The sequence below is a fragment of the Theropithecus gelada genome, chromosome 15 (assembly GCF_003255815.1).
Source record: "Theropithecus gelada isolate Dixy chromosome 15, Tgel_1.0, whole genome shotgun sequence".
NCBI classification, from domain to species: domain Eukaryota; kingdom Metazoa; phylum Chordata; class Mammalia; order Primates; family Cercopithecidae; genus Theropithecus; species Theropithecus gelada.
In genome coordinates this window covers 8,262,712-8,282,015 of record NC_037683.1, presented here as the reverse complement: position 1 = coordinate 8,282,015, position 19,304 = coordinate 8,262,712, and the positions used below count along the sequence as shown (strand labels likewise).

The following is a 19,304-nucleotide window of genomic DNA, read 5'->3' as shown; positions in this document are numbered from 1 at the left end:
GCAAGGATTCTTATATATGTTCTTTCATTTGATGGTCACAAAACTCCTGGGGAATGGCATTGTGATGTGATTATTAAGAGACAGACTTGAGGTTCAGACAGTATGAGTTCAAGTTCTAGTTCTGCCACTTACTAGTTTGGCTTTAGACAAGTTATTTGTTTCAGCCTTGTTTTCTCATCTGTAATGCAGAAATAATTGATGATAGTAATAATTTTAAAAACAATAGTATTAGAAATTAGGAAGTTACCCTGGGTGGTGGGGTGGGTAGTGACTGAAGGGGGCATGAGGCAGACTTCTGGGGTCCTGGTGATGTTTCTTGATCTAGGTGCTAGTTACATAGGTATTTTAGTATCCAAAACTTCAGGGAACTATAAACTTATGATCCATGTATTTTTCTGTGTCATTATTGTTCTTCAATAAGAGGTTAAAATAGCAAGCATTTCTGGTTCCTTACTGTGCACCCGGCATTGTTTCTAGTGCTTTACATTTGTTATCTTGTTATCCCTGTGAATACAATTCCAGGCAAACTGGTTCCAAGTCCCACAGTAAGGAGAATAGTAGCTACTTTAGAAGGTTGCTGTGACAATTAAATGAGGACACTTGTCAGGCACTTAGCAGGCAGTATGTTTGATGCACTGTCTTCTTTGTAACATTAGGTAGTGGGATGCAGGACTGGGACCTGCCCCTAGGGCCCATGACTCCAAGCCTGTCTTAGGAACTTGTTCTTAGCCACGGGGCTACTTGCCTGGCTGCATACTGTTTCTTCCCACTGTGGGAAGTAGAGACTTGCAGTCCAACCTCCCTTTCTCCCAGGCAGGGCCTCTCTGGGTGGCTGTGCCACTCAGGGTCTGGGGAAGCAAGTTGGGTTCCCACGCCCTTGATGCCAGTGTGAGTCTCCACCTCTGCTTGCTGTATCCATGCGAATCAACAGGATCTGTGTTGAGTAGCACGGACACATATGTGGATGGCATTCAGGTGGCTTTGCCTATTTCTGATTGGTATAGAGTTCTAATAAGTATGAAGTTGTGGGGCTATTTGCAATTTTTTACTTGGATTTGTAAGGTGATCTACTTTGGTTATGAAACCTGTCAGAGAATTTTAGTCTTGAAAATGTGTACTGGGAATAATTAATTGCCATGTTTTCTATCTTTAGTGATTTGTGTACCACCTTTATGATTTTTGCCATATCATTGAACCTTCAGTACACTATTTAATATTCTTAAATTTAGATTATTTATTTATTTATTTTGAGATGGAGTCTTGCTGTGTCACCAGGCTGGAGTGCAGTGGCTCAATCTCGGCTCATTGCAACCTCCACCTCCCGGGTTCAAGCAATTCTCCTGCCTCAGCCTCCTGAGTAGCTGGGATTATTGGCATGCACCACTACACCCAGCTAATTTTTGTATTTTTAGTAGGGACGGGGTTTTGCCATGTTGGCCAGGCTGGTCAAGTGATCCACCAGCCTTGGCATCCCAAAGTGCTGGGATTACAGGCGTGAGCCACTGTATCCAGCCAGATTTATTTTGAATATATATGCATATATATATTTTTTGTTTGTTTGTTTTGTTTTTTTGAGAGACAGGGTCTGGCTCCTGCACAGGCTGTAGTGTGGTGGCTCAACCATAGCTCACTGTAACTTTGAACTCCTGGGCTCAAGGGATCCTCCTGCCTCAGCCTCCCAAGAAGCTAAGGCGACAGGCTCATGCCACCACACTCAGCTAGGTTTTTGGGGGTTTGTTGTTTTTGTTTTTGTAGAGATAAAGCCTCACTATGTTGCCCAGGCTGGTGTCAAACTTTGGGCTCAAACGATCCTCCTACCACAGCCTTCCAAAGTGCTGGGATTACAGATATGAGCCACCATGCCTGGCCTATTTAAATTTTTTTTTTTTTTTTTTTTTTTTTTTTGCCAGTGACATATCACCAAGGAGATCCTGAGAACATGTGCCCCTAAAATATTTTTTAAAAGGGAACTAAGTCAGTATTATATCATAAGTGGAAAACTTTGTCATGCATAGAAGATAATTGTAAGAACAATGGAAGTTTAAAAACATTCATCCATGTACCTCCCAAGATCACCTTGTGCGTTTTTCTTTTTTTTTTTGAGACGAGTCTCGCTCTGTCGCCCAGGCTGGAGTGCAGTGGCGCGATCTTGGCTCACTGCAAGCTCCGCCTCCCGGGTTCACGCCATTCTCCTGCCTCAGCCTCCCGAGTAGCTGGGGCTACAGGCGCCCGCCACCACGCCCAGCTCATTTTTTGTATTTTTAGTAGAGACGGGGTTTCACCGTGTTAGCCAGGATGGTCTCGATCTCCTGACCTCGTGATCCGCCCGCCTCAGCCTCCTAAAGTGCTGGGATTACAGGCGTGAGCCACCGCGCCCGGCCTCACCTTGTGCATTTTTCTTGGGAAAACACTGGTTTAGTCTGCCTCTGCATTTTACAGGTGAAGACACCAAGGAGCAAGGCTCGTGAAGGTCTTCCCCAAGGTCACAAAAGGGAAGAACTGGCTGGAAAATCAGGACTGTTGACTGATTCCTGGTCCAGTACTCTCCTCCCATGAGTTTCCTCTGACTACTGGTGGTTAAGTGTCTGTGACGTTGATTTATTTTTCATTTATCACTGTGCTTAAAATAGCACGGGTAGTGAGATAACCCATTTGCCTCCCCCTAAAAAGGGAAAATAACTTGTGTGGTAGAAAATTGGTAGCAGAGTCCGCTCAAGGTCACGCTTGCAGTTAAGAAGAGAGTGGCCTTGGTTTTGTGGACCATCCTGGCTTTTATCTCCTGGCCTACACCGTTATGAACTGAGGACTGTACCTCACTTCCCTTAAGTAACTACTGTTTAAAATGATCAATTGTGTGAAGAATTGCTTGGGCTCTGTGCTCTGGAAGTCATTAGACTTTATTTAAGTCCTTGGGAACTGAGATATGTTTAAGAAAATATTAGGTGGAGGGAAGGAAGCAGCCAAGTGGTCAGAGAATTTTAGTCTTGAAAATGGACACTGGGAATAATTAATTGAAAATAGAAAATTAATGTTTTCTAACTTCAATGATTTGTGTACCTCCTTTATGGTTTTTGCCATATCATTGAACCTTCAATGTACTATTTACTTGGACTCCAGACTCAGGAAGATCTGGGTTTGAATACTGTTTCTGCCACCTTTTTGTTTTTTATGGTAAACTGAAAGCAAGTTTATTAAGAAAGGAATAAAATAGAGCAGTCTGTTTCTGCCACTTATAAGATGGGTGACTTTGGGCAGGTCACTCCATGTCTGAGCCCCAGTTTTTATTGTCTTAAAATGGAAATAATAAGGCCGGGCACGGTGGCTCACACCTGTAATCCCAGCACTTTGGGAGGCTGAGGCGGGCAGACCTCGAGGTCAGGAGTTCGAGACCAGCTTGGCCAACATGGTGAAACCCCATCTCTACTAAAGATACAAAAATTATCCGGACATGGTGGTGCATGCCTGTAACCCCAGCTACTCAGGAGGCTGAGGCAGGAGAATCTCTTGAACCTGGGAGGCAGAGGTTGCAGTGAGCCGAGAACCTGCTAGAGAATCAGGGTGAGGAATAAATGAGATAGCATATTTAAAGTGGTTTTAGCAGAGTAGCACTCATTACATTTTAATTCTATTTTATTAGGCATTTAAAATCATTTTTTGGAACAAGGTTGTATGTGGAAGAATGAAGGAGTATATTGCTTCTTTTTTTTTTTTTTTTTTTTTTTTTTTNTGCAAGCTCCGCCTCCCGGGTTCACGCCATTCTCCGGCCTCAGCCTCCCGAGTAGCTGGGACTACAGGCGCCCACCACCTCGCCCGGCTAGTTTTTTGTATTTTTTTTCTTAATAGAGACGGGGTTTCACCGTGTTAGCCAGGGTGGTCTCGATCTCCTGACCTCGTGATCCGCCTGTCTCGGCCTCCCAAAGTGCTGGGATTACAGGCTTGAGCCACTGCGCCCGGCCGTATATTGCTTCTTTACAGTATAGTGTAACATAGTCTACACCATAGTATAAATGTGATTTATACATTGTAATGTTGAATTTATACCCAACATTTGTTTAACCAGGGTTCAAATGCAGTTTCCTCACTTCAGAGCTGTATGTCAACTGTTATTCTGTACTACTTCTCTCATAGTGGAAATTTCCCAAATTGTAGATAATGAGGTAAGCATGAATTAAGAAGAAACCTGAAAGGCTTAGTCACATTTTGGAAGAACACTTGTTGATTTAATCTAAATTAGGAATAGGAAGCTGTTGTAACACTTTATCATGGCAACTTTGAAGGGAAAAATGACATGAAACTACTACATACGTTAGAAGGCAGGCCAAGGACTCAGGAATACAATTTAGCTACTTTAGAAGGAAGAGAAAAGGGCCAAGCGTGGTGACTTAGTAATCCCAGCACTTTGGGAGGCCAAAGTGGGTGGATCACCTGAGGTCAGGAGTTTGAGACCAGCCTGCCCAACATGGTGAAACTCCGTCTCTACTAAAAATATAAAAATGAGCCAGGCATGGTGGCACGTGCCTGGAATCCCAGCTACTCAAGAGGCTGAGGCAGGAGAATTGCTTGAACCCAGGAGACGGAGGTTGCAGTGAGTCGAGACCACGCCCCCGCACTCCAGCCTGTGTGACAGAGCAAGACTCCGTCTCAAAAATAAAAGAAGGAAGGTAAAAGATCTGGAAGCCCAGAGGCGTCATTTAAAGGGAGCTGGTATAAGGTCATATAGAGCTTGTGTTTGGGGTCCTGTCTTTTTGTTTTGTTTTGTTTTGTTTTTGAGTCAGTCTCTCACTCTGAGATGAGTGTGGCTGTGTTCTAACAAAACTGTAATTACAAAAGCAAGTGGTCACCAGCTGTAGATTGCCAAACCCTGACCTAGACTACAGTAATGTCTTCTAAGACTGAGTCTGGCTTGGACTATCTTTTCCTTCCTTTCTTCTTCGTATCTTGTCTCCTCACAGTCAAGGGGATCTTTTTTGTTGTTTCCTGGAGATGGGGTCTCGCTCCATCTTCTAGCTGGAGTGCGGTGGCTCGATCATAGCTCACTGTAACCTTAAACTCCCCGGCTCAAGCAGTCCTCCTGCCTCAGCCTCCTGAGTAGCTGGAACGACAGGAATACACCACCACGCACAGCTAATTTTTTATTTTTTGTAGAGATGGGGGTTTCGCTGTGTTGCCCAGGCTGGTCTAGAACTCCTGGCCTCAAGCAGTCATCCCGCTTTGACCTCCCAAAGTGCTGGAGTTACCTTTGCTAGCCACCATGCTCTTGGCTGGGGATCTTTTAGAAGCATAAATCAGCAAGTTACTCTGCTGCTTAAGACTTGTATTAGCTGCCCATCAGCCTTCCTATAAAGTCTAAGCTCCTCACCATGACCTGAAAGGGTCCAGTATGAATCTACCACCTTTGGAACATATCTAGTTCCTTCCGCGCTGGCAAGATTGACTTCTTTTCCAGGCTCATACCTACCAAGCTTGCTCCTGCCTCAGGGTGTTTGTACAAGTTCCTCTGTGTAGAACATACTTTCTCAGATTTTTATGTAGCCAGCTCCTCATCGTCACGTAGGACTCAGATGTCACTCCTCACAGTGGCCTTCCCGTTCACCCCATTTAAAGCAGCTTCCTAAGCATGCTCTGTGTGACATTATCTTCTCTTATTGTGGTAATGCTTATCACCTGCTGAAATGATCAGTTTATTGATTATCTGGTTTACCTTTAACTTCCCCCAGCTGCTGACTCTTAAGTACCAGGCCTGGTGGTTCTCCCTCACCACAAAAGCTCCAGTGCCTCAAAAAGCCCATCACACAGTAGATAGTTAACATTTATTGGGTGAATTGCCTTGTTTTGCAACCATAGTGTAGTATTTTGGTGTGCTCAAGTATTCCTCTGCCTTCAGGGATCTTACTATCTTTTCAAAAACTATGAACTATGTGGTATTACCCTGGGGCATCATGCAGAGAGGAAGGAGACTTGCCTCAACATCACACAACTTATAAATGTAAGGGCTGATGTCTGCTGTTTAAATCCTGCATTTGGTTTTCAGTATCATGATTGTCTTTGGTTGTTTGTTTGTTTCAGGTAATTTCTGTTGGTCCCAATAGGTCTGAGACTTCTGGGAACATTTGGACTAGCTCAGAGCTACCACTGAAGACTTTGCTCTGGGGGACAGCTGTGCTAGCTGCCCCCGATAGACCCCTGTTTTTTAACTTTAACTGAGGGACTAACATCAAGAGCAGTTGCTGTAAATATTCCTTTGGTTAAATGAAAGAGTTACTTTCTTATGAAGATCACATATAATTTCCTGCTGAGAACAGAGTAGATAAGTAAGAAGTTCTGCATACCATTTGTTTCTGGGGGAAATTTTTAACAGCTGTGTTCTGTCCTTTCACTGACAATAAATATTAGAAGTTGAAATAGCTCTTAGAGATCATCTCCCTTTCTCTGCTGCAGGAATCCTTCTGAAATTGTTTGGACACTTCCAGTAAAGACAAGCTTAAGTTACATCTCTATAGATCACACATCAGTTTATAGAGATTAAAGTTTATAGGATGGGTGTATTCCTAAGGAATTGTCAGGCCGGGCACCACGACTCACACCTTTGAGCCATGGGATTAGCCAAAGTGCTAGTTCCAGCACTTTGCGAGACTGAGGCAGAAGGATTGCTTGAGCTCAGGAGTTCGAGACCAGTCTGGGCAACATATTGAGACCTCATCTCTATTAAAAATTTTAAAAAATAGGCCAGGCGCTGTGGCTCATGCATGTAATCCTAGCACTTTGGGAGGCCGAGGCAGACAGATCACCTGAGGTCAGGAGTTTGAGACCAGCCTGGCCAATGTGGTGAAACCCTGTCTGCTAAAAATACAAAAATTAGCTGAGCGTGGTGTTACACGCTTGTAATCCCAGCTACTTGGGAGGCTGAGGCAGGAGAATCGCTTGAACCCAGGAGGCAGAGGTGACAGTGAGCTGAGATCATGCCATTGCACTCCAGCCTGGGTGACAAGAGCAAAGCTTCATCTCAAAAATAAATAAATAAATAAATTTTAAAAAATTTAGCTGGACATGGTGGTGCATACCTGTAGTCTCAGCTATTTGGGAGGCTGAGGCGGGAGGATCACTTGAGCTTGGGAAATTGAGGGTACAGTGAACAATGATCACATCACTGCATTCCAGCCTGGATGACAGAGTGATACCCCTTTGTCACATTTGAGCACACAAGGCCATTCAAATATTCTTGGGGAATTTGTTGCATAACCGAACCCTGTGAGAAAACCTAAACTTTCTGAAGAAAGTTCTTCAATTGTTGGCTTGCTTTTTTTTTTTTCTTAAGATGTGACATGCCTATATATTAAGAGGTGACTTAAAACTACTAATTTGCGGCCGGGCGCAGTGGCTCACGCCTGTAATCCCAGCACTTCGAGAGACCAAGGCGGGCGAATCACTTGAGATTGGGGGTTCAATACCAGCCTGACCAACATGGAGAAACTCCGTCTCTACTAAAAATACAAAATTAGCCGGGCGTGGTGGCAGATGCCTGTAATCCCTACTTGGGAGGCTGAGGCAGGAGAATCGCTTGAACCCAGGAGGCAGAGGTTGCCGTGAGCCAAGATCACGCCGTTGCACTCCAGCCTAGGCAACAAGAGTGAAACTCCGTCTCAAAAAAAAAAGAAAAAGAATACTAATTTGTTTGTAGAGACACATTTTTGAAAGTACTCTGAAGACACATTATTATTAAGACCAAAAGAAAACTCACTTAACAGTGAAAAGTGTTTGTGCGCTTGTGGTGCTGCCTTCCATTAATCTAGGTCAGGGGAGAAATGGGATAACAGCCCTTTAAAGAGGACACTTGTCTTTCTCCCTCAGATAGAGCCATGGTTTGTTACTGAGTGTTTAAATCTGATTCTCTCTGTAGATTGCTGCTAAAATTGATTCAATTCCTCACTTGAATAATTCCACACCTCTAGTGGACCCCTCAGTATATGGATATGGAGTACAAAAACGGCCCTTGGATGATGGAGGTAAGTTGCCAGAAATATCTTTGCCTTTCAGGTGGTAGTGAACCTGCCAGTTAAGTTTGAATTTGTCAGCCATTACCTTAACGACTCTCTGAAGTGTCACTCTGTCGAGAGGAATGGTTGAAGGGAAGTATTTAGGATGATTTTTTGCAGCAGTCCTTCAGCATTTGAGTTCCTATTTGCCTTGATAATACAGAAATCTTTTCACTGGGCTCTGAGATAAAGAATTGGCCCCTGAGCATCAGCTTGGAAGTAATTTGACCTATTTGAGAATTTTGTTTGATTTAGCCCTCTGTTCTTCAGTGCGCGTGGGAATTGAAGTTCCCACTTTCTCCAAAGAAAGCTACGATTTGGTGCATGCCTCAAGGGAAGCTGTGGCTACATCTTGACCTTAAAGAGAAGAATGGTGACCTTTCTACAGTCTGGCTGCCAGATTTTTCACCATTCCCATTTATGTCAGGCTTTTTCTAGAAGCATCCCTTTTCTTTAATTCATTTATTTGTTTGTTGTTTTGTTGGCTGGTTTATATACCCTACTCCATCCCCAAAAGAATTTTAGAACACTTAGAAGGGGCCATCCCCAGCACTCTGGCAGAGTTATCTATCAGATGTGTTTCTGTAGAGAGCTTGGGCATCTTTATCATATTTTGTCTCCTGTTACTATAGAAGAGATAGTGAAATACACTAGATTGACATGAATTTGCATGTAGTCAAGTGAGTCGGTGTCTTCTCTGTGTTCTTTTTCTGTCGCTGTGTACCCAGTCATTTATGTTTGTACATATTTCTATGATGTATTATGTGAAAAATGAAGGTGTAGAGCAGTATGTATCGTATAATCTTTTCTCCCAAAAGTGCATGTTTTTATGTACATAGAAAAATATAATTTGCCATGAATCATTTCTCTGGTCTCTAGGAATTCTGGTTTTCTTTTTAATCCCCCCTTAGCGATGGGATCACACTCTGCTCAGGCTAGAGTGCACTGGCGCTGTTGAACTCCTGGGCTCCAGTGATCCTCCCACCTCGGCCTCCCAAGTAGCTGGGACTACAGGCATGAGCCACCACGCCTCCTAGTGCATTTTTAAATTCTCCAGTTCATAGACTTGTTCACAAATCTCAATGTCCTGAATAAACCCTATGTTAAGGTTCTTTTTAGTTAACTTAAGAGTTGAAGTATTTTATTTTATTTATAATTTTTGTGACTGCATAGGTGTATATATTTATGGGGTACATGAGATGTTTTGATGCAGGCCTGCAATGTGAAATAAGCACATCGTGGAAAATGGGGGTATCCATCCCCTCAAGCATTTATCTTTTGAGTTACAAACAATCCAGTTACTCTCTTTATTTTAAAATGTACAATTAAGTTATTGTTGGCTATAGTCACCCTGTTGTGCTATCAAATAGTAGGTCTTATTCGTACCCATTAACCCCCCTTGCCCACCTCCCCGAGCCCCTTTTGTCCCCTACTACCCTTCCCAGCTTCTGGTAACCATCCTACTCTCTGTGTCCATGAGTTCAACTGTTTTGATTTTTATATCGCATAAATAAGTGAGAACATGCAATTTTTGTCTTTCTCCGCCTGGCTTATTTCACTTAACATAATGCTCTCCAGTTCCATCCATGTTGTTGCAAATGACTGGATCTCATTCTTTTTTATGGCTGAGTTGAAACGTTTTTAAATAGACCCAAATAACACCTCCAAAAAGTTCTAGAGGACTGAACTTCAACCTCCTAAAGGTTAAAGAACCCTGCTTCAAGGGAAAGTTAGAAAGTTCATATTGCTAAAAAAGTGGTCTGGTAGCCTCTGTCAAAGATAACCCAAGCCAAGCCAAACAAACAGCTACACAGCCTTTGGAAATCTTTATTGCTAAGAAAAATGTGCCAGAATTCCGGCGGCTTGGTCTGCCTCTGCTTTTCTAAACTTTTCATCACACCATCAGCAAGACTGTGAGCCCAGAAGGCAGCCAGGTAAACATGAACATCACTTCCCTTCACAGGATCTGCTTGTTCACATTCTTACTCTCTTAAGAGAGTGGCCCAGTGACCTTCCCCCTACCAGAAGACAAGTGACAAAATGGGGCTGTGGCAGTCCCCAGACGCTGAGACCAACGCAGAACTCAAATTCTACACATGGAGAAGAGCTTGGAGAAGAAAACAATATGTGTAATCCTGTGATTTAAGCAGTGCTCCCCAGAAGACAGGATTCATTTTATCGAGCTCTAACGCAGAATGTAAAGCCTGAGGGAAATTCCTTTTTCTTCAAATACAGCCTATGGTCACATAAGACCAGGTGTTCAGGGAGGACAGGAGGTTCAGCACGACACAGAAACTTTCCTTCTTGCTATAGGAGAGGTTCATATTTAGAGGGAAGAAAAAGATAAACCAAGGTCATTTTCTGTTTGTAAAGACTTACTCCCCAAAAGGTAGACATGGAAAAAAATATGGTTATCAAAACAAAGAGGTGAAAAGACGCAATATACTAATGAACCCGAGGTTTTAAGTGAGATTCTGGACCTACGGGGTGATCTTGGCCAAGTCAACTACATCTGCCTGTGACCCAGTTCTCTTTGTCAATACTGATAATGTCTTTATTAGTGCTAATTTCTTTCAAATGTGTGGGCAATGGACTAATGGGAGAAAAATGTCTGCAAAATGCTAGAGGGCTTCATTTGCAAATATTTAGGTATTCCTTATGCAGAGGACACAGCAGATACCTGCTCACTGCAAGCACAGGTTTTAACACTTCAACTCCACGCAGTGAGTGAAAAAAACAAGGCTGAATTGTGAAATTGTTGTGAAAGGCTGAATGAGTTGTGAAATATATTGATTTTGATTTCTGGAAACACTGGGCCAAAGAGACACTGTCCTTTAATGGGCTATGTGCACAGGGGCAGACAACTTAGTTTTTACTTTGCTGTCTCCCAAGAGGAACCAAAGTATGATTGCCCCGAAAAGATAAAAAGGTTAATTTGCATTACAGCTTTCTGCTAAGGCAAAAATGCCGATAATGCAGTCACCCCTATTTGGCCTAGGGAGTTCGAACACCAGTCAAATATGAAAAGATCACAGCTTGTTATTTTGGATAAGCAGTTTAAATGGTTATCTTAGTTCCGGTGGCCCTGGGGTGAATTTTCTGTTTTGTGATCATAAACTCTGTAAATACACAAGAACTTTTACAATCAAATGAGTGCTGTCCCCTTAAAATCTTCAGTGTGAGTCTCAAGAATTTTCCCGCAAAGCTCCCACATCTAAAAACAACGGCCATCTCCTCTTAGAATTCCTAGAGATGCCCGACATGGTGGCTCACACCTGTAATCCCAGCTACCCAGGAGGCTGAGGTAGTGTGAAAGCTCGAGCCCAGGCTTTCGAGGCCAGCCTGGGCAACATGGCAAAACCATATCTCCGAAAAATAAATATTTAAGGCCGGGCACTATGGCTCACGCCTGTAATCCCAGCACTTTGGGAGGCCAAGGCGGGCGAATCATGAGGTCAGGAGATTGAGACCATCCTGGCTAACACGGTGAAACCCCGTCTCTACTAAAAATACAAAAAATTAGCTGGATGCCGTTGCCTGCGCCTGTAGTCCCAGCTACTTGGGAGGCTGAGGCAGGAGAATCGCTTAAACCTGGGGTGTGGAGGTTGCAGTGAGCCAAGATCGTGCCACTGCACTCCAGCCTGGGCAACAGAGCGAGACTCTGTCTCAAAAAATATGTATATATGTGTGTGTGTGTGTGTGTGTGTGTATAAAGGTTTTTTTTAATGTGCTAGGCAGTGGAACAAGGGGAAGGATTTGTTCCTGATATAGAAAAGGGATTTGGGTTAGTTGTGTTTCAGGGAGTGGCGGTTTTGAGCCGGCTGTCAGAATGCTGTTCATGAGCCTGCTTAGAACCCAGAGCAGAATTTAGAGCTCAGTGTGAAACCTTGCCTGGATGCCTCTCCCTGGGAGGTAGCTGTCACCAGTCACTCCACCGCCCTCCAGCTTTGGATCAGGCCATTTTAACCTTCCCTGTCTTCAATCTTGACACCCACATGTTCCAGCAGTCTTTGATATGCATCCTTGGCACCCCACCAGTTCAGGAATCTGCCTTCTGGTCTCAGTTGTGGCACCTTTTCCATCCAGTACGTCTCTCATGCTTCAGCTGGAGCATCTCCCTGCAGTCAGTCCAACCAGTTTCATTCCTCCAGTAGCCAGGGAGGTGCAGATCTTCCAACCTGGCCGTCGCCTGCCCTCCCAGCTTGGCTTCTCCCGTGCACCCTGTACAGCAGCCTGGACGGCTGTCTCTTCTCTCTCCCCTCTCACCCAGCTCTTAACCTGCCCCACTCCTGCTCAGCCAGCTTCCTCCTAGAAACCTATCCTCTTCCGTATCTTTTGACTTTCTTCAGTGCTCAGCCCACATGCCACCTAGCCTCTTGGTCTTCTCTCTACCCTTTCCTTCCTTCCTTCCTCCCTCCCTCCCTCCCTCCCTCCCTCCCTCCCTCCTTTCCTCCCTCCTTTCCTCCCTCCCTCCCTCCCCTTTTCCCTTTTCCCTTTTCCCTTTTTCACACACCCACCTCACTAGTGAATATTAAGTCATATCCTTCTCTTAATTTCTAAAGCAGTGTGTTTGGCCTCTGCTCGGGGCAGACAACATCCCATCCTTCCTTCTGCGGTTTCTGGGTCCCGCCACGCACCTCTCCTAGCAGAGCCTACGTGATGTGGCCATAGATACTGGCCTCATTTCCCATGGACTCTTCATGCTCAAGTTCCCCCGTTTCCTACGATTACCATTTTAAAATTTTGGAAAAAGTAACTTCCAAATTTAAGAGAATAATATTAGCTAAGTGATTTAGAAGTGCAAATTTAAATGTAATCTAAATTAGAGGTTGGCAAGCTTTTCTTTTCTTTTTTCTTTTTTTTTAAGACAGGGTCAGGCCGGGCGTGGTGGCTCAAGCCTGTAATCCCAGCACTTTGGGAGGCCGAGGCGGGCGGATCACGAGGTCAAGAGATCAAGACTATCCTGGCTAACACGGTGAAACCCCGTCTCTACTAAAAAATACAAAAAACTAGCCGGGCGAGGCGGCGGGCGCCTGTAGTCCCAGCTACTCGGGAGGCTGAGGCAGGAGAATGGCGTAAACCCGGGAGGCGGAGCTTGCAGTGAGCAGAGATCTGGCCACTGCACTCCAGCCTGGGCGACAGAGCGAGACTCCGCCTCAAAAAAAAAAAAAAAAAAAAGACAGGGTCTTGCTGAGGCTGGAGTGCAGTGGGGCAATCATGGTTCACTGCAGCCTCTACCCCCAGACTCAGTTGATCCTCCCACCTCAGCCTCCTGAGTAGCTGGGACTGCACTGCACCTGGCAACAAGCTTTTTAAATAAGGGACCAGATAGTAAGCATTTTAGGGGCCAGGCATGGTGGCTTATGCCTATAATCCCAGCACTTTGGGAGGCCGAGGTGGGAGGATTGCTCGCATCCAGGAGTTTGAGACCAGCCTGGGCAATGTAGCAAGACCCCATCTCTACAAAAAAAAGAAAAAAGATTAGCTGGGTGTGGTGGTGTATGCCTGTAGCTGCAGCTAGCTACTCAGGAGGCTGAGGCGGGAGGATTTCCTGAGCCTGGGAGGTTAAGACCACAGGGAGCAGTGATCGCACCTCTGCACTCAGCTTGGGCGACATAGTGATCTCAAAACAAACAAAAATAAATGTAAGGTTGCAGGCTATGTATCCCACCTACTAAGCTATGCTATTAGAGTTCAGAAACAGCTGTAGCATCTGTATAAACAAATGAGCATGGCTGTGAGCCACTAAGATATTTCACGGAAACGGGCAACTGGCCCTCAAGCTTAATTTGCCAGTCCTCAGCTAAAATCAGCCTCATCAGATGATGAACATTTTCTTCATCTTTAGTTAGGGAAGTATATAGAGAGTACCCCTCCCCCAGTTTCTTTAAACAAGTCTCCTGTCTCATGGTTCACTGTCCAGCTGCCCTGACCACCGAAAGTGCTTTTTCATGTTTGCCCAGAGCTGATGGCCAGACGGAGAAGTCACTTCCCATTTGCCCCTGTGTATCTCTCCTGATCCAAGATCAAAGCCTTTCGAGTTTTCTTCCTCAGAAGAGTTTTAAGGAGCTTTCTTAGTTGAACTAAGCAGGCCTTACCCTCCCCTGCATTCTGTGTAGTGGGTGGCACCAAAATGAGGGCTTCGGGAAAGTACAGCACTGTCCTCACCACTAGGGTGGCGGGGGAAAGGCCACGCAAGGGGCTTTGAAACTGTGCTTGCCTCTTCTCCCGAAGACTCGTCTTTGCTATTTATGTGGCACCTTTTTTTTTCCTTTTTATTCTTTTTACTTCGTGACCTGCTGAAGAAAGCACCTTTTATGTAGTACCACACTTCCTAATTTTGATAATAGAGTTGTTCCCTGTTTATTCATGACTTCATTTTCCCACAGTCAACCACTGCCAAAAATATTAAATGGAAAAATGGAAAATTCTAGAAATAATTCCTTTTTTTTTTTTTTTGAGACGGAGTGTTGCTCTGTCACCCAGACTGGAGCGTAGTGGTGCAATCTTGGCTCACTGCAACCTCCACCTCCCGGGTTCAAGCAATTCTCCTGCCTGCCTCAGCCTCCCGATTTGCTGGGATTACAGGCATGCGCCACCACAGCCAGCTAATTTTTGTATTTTTAGTAGAGATGGGGTTTCACCATGTTGGCCAGGCTGTTCTTGAAAGCCTGACCTCGTGATCCTCCTGCGTCTGCCTCCCAAAGTGCTGGGATTACAGACGTGAGCTACCGCGCCCGGCCAATTCCTAATTTTTAAATTGTACACCATTCTGAGTAGCATGTATATCCACACTGTATACACTACCCACTCACCAATGTATAGGAAAAAATATAGTATATACAGGGTTTGGTGCTCTCAATGGTTTCAGCCACCTACCAGGAGTCTATGGAACATATCCCTCATGGACGAGGGGAAATTGCTGTATTCTTACAAGGTAAAGGACGAATTCTTGGGCGTACTGCCAAGTGAATTATTTGCAGGAAGAGTGAAATAGACTATTTCTATGATCCTTCCCAAGCTTTGTTTCAGTACTTGTGGCATAGGGCAAGGACTGAAGAGGAGGACAGGAAGGAGGAAAAAAAGGAATGAGGAGGAAAAGACGTTTGAAAATCCAAGACCTTAAGGAGAGACAGGAGATAGGAGGTACAAGTGGTAGCGGGTGGTGAGAGCCATGATGCCCGGACCCCTGCCTGTGATCTGCACCCCAGGCAGGTGCTGCAGGCACCAGTCTCCACTCTGGAAAGAGGAAAGCGAATCTCAGGGGTGTTGATACTTTCCCTGAATGGGGGATGATGACAGATGCTGGAGGGATGAAAAGCCAAGACCAAAACCTAGTTCCTGAGGGTAGGAGGGGTTAGGAGGAAGGTTTGCCTTTTGTGAAGAGGGAAGAGGGAAAGTGAGACTGGGATGTGGTTGGGCAGTTGTCGTCAAGGGCAGATGAAGGCTTTCCAGGGGCGAGTGGACATGGGCAGGCTTCCCAGGGTCCTTTTCCAGCTCCTTGCCTCCTGTCTGCCCTCTTCCCTAAAATGGGCCTTTCTGAGAGTCACGTCTGCCCCAGAAGTTTATGCCTTTCCTGCCACGCCCCTTCTCCCATTCTCCGCTTTTGGTGTACCGTAGGCAGTCACCTGGGGTGGAAAAATCCCCAAGCAGTGGGGCCAGGCAAGAATTCTGAATAGAGAATCCCAAGGTAACAAAGGGTAGAGCCTTGGTAAGAAATAGTGAAGGGAGGCTGGGCATGGGGGCTCACGCCTGTAATCCCAGCACTTTGGGAGGCTGAAGTGGGAAGATCACCTAAAGTCAGGAGTTCAAGACCAGCCTGGTCAACGTGGTGAAACCCAGTCTTTACTAAAAATACAAAAATTGGCCAGATGTAGTGGCGTGCATCTGTAGTCCCAGCTACTCGGGAGGCTGAGGTGGGAGAATGGCCTGAATCCGGGAGGCAGAGGTTGCAGTGGGCCGAGATCATATCACTGCACTCCAGCCTGGGCAACAGAACAAGACTGTCTCCAAAAAAAACAAAGAAATAGTGAAGAGGACAGGGTCTGATTTTATCCAGTTGACAACTCCTGGCAAAGGCTCTGTGCCCTACCCCCCACCTCAGCCACCCCCATTTGTTTCTTCCTCCCTTCACCCATCTATCCATGTTAGGGTTATAATTCAGAAGTGAGACGATAGTTACACGGGTACATACGTACGTGTAAGCTGATTCAGAAGTGAGACGATAGTTACATGGGTACATACGTACGTGTAAGCTGATTCAGAAGTGAGATGATAGTTACGTGGGTACATACCTACGTGTAAGCTGATTCAGAAGTGAGATAGTTACATGGGTACATACGTACGTGTAAGCTGATTCAGAAGTGAGATGATAGTTACATGGTATACGTACGTGTAAGCTGATTCAGAAGTGAGATGATAGTTACATGGGTACATACGTACGTGTAAGCTGGAAAAAGGCAGAGAGATTTTTCCCCTTGGCAAAGCATGATCTGGCTGGTTGGGTGACAGTTGGCTTAGCCAGCTGGGTAAAATAGTAGACATTTTCCACAAAAATGAATGAGCTAAACCTGTGGCATCAATGTTGTGACAAAAATATAACTCGAGCTCATGTACAACGCCTGTTACATTCTTCATGGCTGTTAATAGGGAAGAAAAGTAGTTGCCAAATTAAAAGAGGATTCATAGGTTTCCAGAGTTTAACTTGATGGTACAACCACTCTCGAATACAGTTTTGGAGTGTTAGAAAACTAAACCTGCACTTATGCACAGTCCACAATTGCACTGTTGGGCATTTATTCCCAAGAAATGAAAATGTTCACACAGGAGCCTGTTCACATAGCAGCTTTGTTCGTAATAGTCCCACACTGAAAACAGCCCACCTGTCCTTCAAGTGATGAATGGTTCTGCTGCGATACAGCCATACCGTGGAATATTACTCAGTGGTGAATCGGAACAAATGCTGAGTACATCCAGCAACTTGGATGAATCTCCAGGGTGGCAAAAGCCAATCCCAAAAAACTACATACTGCATGATCCCCTCTGTGTAACCTTTTGGGAATGGAGAACAGATTAGTGGTTGCCAGGGGTTAGGGATTCAGTCGGAGGAGAGGGGGTCGTGTGAGATCACAGCCAGAAGGGAACCTGAAGCTTAAACTCCTTATTGTTGTAGATGAGGAAACCAGTTTCTGAAGAAGTAAGTGGTTTGACCAAGGCCAGATAGATACATGGTAAGTGACAGAAGGGAAGTTGAACCTGGGTCTCTGTCTCATGTGCCCTAATAGTTTAGTACTTAACATGTGGACTTCAGAGTCTGATAGATCAAGGCTTGAATCCCAGCTTTGCTAGTCGTTAGCTGTTTGACCCTGGGCAAGTTCCTTAACGTCTCTGAGCCTGTGTTTCCCCATCTGTAAAATGGACCCGTTGATAACCTGCCTCATCATATTATCATGAGGGCTATATCTCATTATTTTCAAACTTTAAGAAATACCACTCCCGGGCCGGGCGTGGTGGCCCACGCCTGTAATCCCAGCACTTTGGGAGGCCGAGGCAGGTGATCACGAGGTCAGGAGATGGAGACCGCCCTGACCAACATGGTGAAACCCCGTCTCTACTAAAACACAAAAAATTAGCTGGGCATGGTGGTGCGTGCCTTTAGTGCCAGCTACTCGGGAGGCTGAGGCAGGGGAATTGCTTGAACCCAGGAGGTGGAGATTGCAGTGAGCCAAGATCGTGCCACTGCACTCCAGCCTGGTGACAGAGCAAGACTCTGTCTCAAACAAAAAAGAAAAAATACCACTCTCCATATGAGAAAAACTGTTTCCATCAGAACTAGTTAGTACAGATGTATTAAAACACATATGTGACTGAAATGAAAGTTTTATGAAATACATTACCCTTTTTATATATGGTACATTCTGTTTTCTCTTTCATGTTTTAATAAAGCTGGTTGTGACCCCCTGTATTGATTTCATGACACTGGCGTAAATGAAAGTAAAGCTTAGGGCTATGAGTATAGTATCATAGAATTCTTTTTCCTCTTAGGCACTTGGGGAGAAGGTGCAGGGCCCAACGTGTCCCTGGAGGCTAGGGTAGGCCCCCTCATCTGTTGCCTTCTGCCTTCCCTGCTAGACTCTAAGCTCCCTGAGGGCAAAGGTGACTTTGTTAGATTGTTGTATCCTCAAGTCCTGTCACAGTGCTCAGCACCTGGAAGGCACTGACCTGTGAGATGAAGAATGATCAAGAGTTAACATCACAAAATTAAACAGTGATAAGTGTTGAAACCCACAAGATTAGAGGACAGGGGAAGATGAAGCGGTACAGAGTTTGCACGGGCACAGGCCCCTTGCCTGCATGCCATTCTGAGGGCTTGGGTGCAGTGCGATAGCACCTTCCTCTTCAGTTAGATGGGAATGGCAGTGCCAGTAGCTGCCTCAGAGGTGGGTTATTGTAGGACCAGGTGGGTTCATGCAGGTGAGGCGCCCAGGAAAGCACCTAGTGTGGCTGGGGGTGGGGGGTGTTCTTTCCACTCACAGAAGTTTATAGTAGACTGCAGGTAAGAGTGATGTGATTGGGTGGCGCAGTGGCTCACCCTGTAATCCCAGCACTTTGGGAGGCTGAGGCAGGTGGATCACCTGGGTCAGAAGTTTGAGACCAGCCTGGCCAACATGGTGAAACCCTGTCTCTACTAAAAGTACAAAAATTAGCTGGGCGTGGTGGCGCACACCTGTAATCCTGGCTACTTGGGAGGCTGAAGCAGGAGAATCGCCTGAACCCAGGAGGCAGAGGTTGCAGTGAGCCGAGATCGCGCCACTGCACCCCAGCCTGAGAGACAGAGCAAGACTGTCTCAAACAACAACAACAAAAAATAGTGACATTATTGAGATAAACTTGAATTTACTTTCACTTTTTAAAAATAATTTGCAAAATTAATAAATTATGCTTGGCAAAGTACTTTCAGCTGAACTCAGCATATCAGTGTTTCGTGGCCCTGGAGCAAGAGTTGCTGCCTAGAACACAGGAGGCCTTTGTAGTGTCCCTGGGGGAAAAGCTTTCTAAAAACTCCCTGAATCTGCACCGCTAAGTGTGTGTTACTGACCTGAGGTGGGGCGTGGAAAGCCATTGGTCAGTCAGAGGAGACTGCACATCCAAAGAAGAGGCAGAGGAGGGAGGATTGTTTTCAAATTCTAAAGAAGATTTGGGTTATTTGCTTTTGCAGTTATAAAAATTGGTATTCCCCTCCCCCCCCCACAACAGACTCACTCACCTGCC

The 19,304-nt window shown here is 45.2% G+C and overlaps 1 protein-coding gene across 2 annotated transcripts in view; it reads left to right on the top strand.

Moving 5' to 3' along the window:
- The window catches only part of FUBP3 (far upstream element binding protein 3), a 59,690-nt gene that overhangs the window by 8,567 nt on the left and 31,819 nt on the right, over positions 1-19,304 (top strand). For both annotated transcript variants that reach the window (XM_025360184.1, XM_025360183.1), the window contains exon 2: positions 7,898-8,003. In XM_025360184.1, the coding sequence (XP_025215969.1) occupies positions 7,898-8,003 (106 nt within the window). The remainder of the gene's footprint in view (positions 1-7,897; positions 8,004-19,304) is intronic.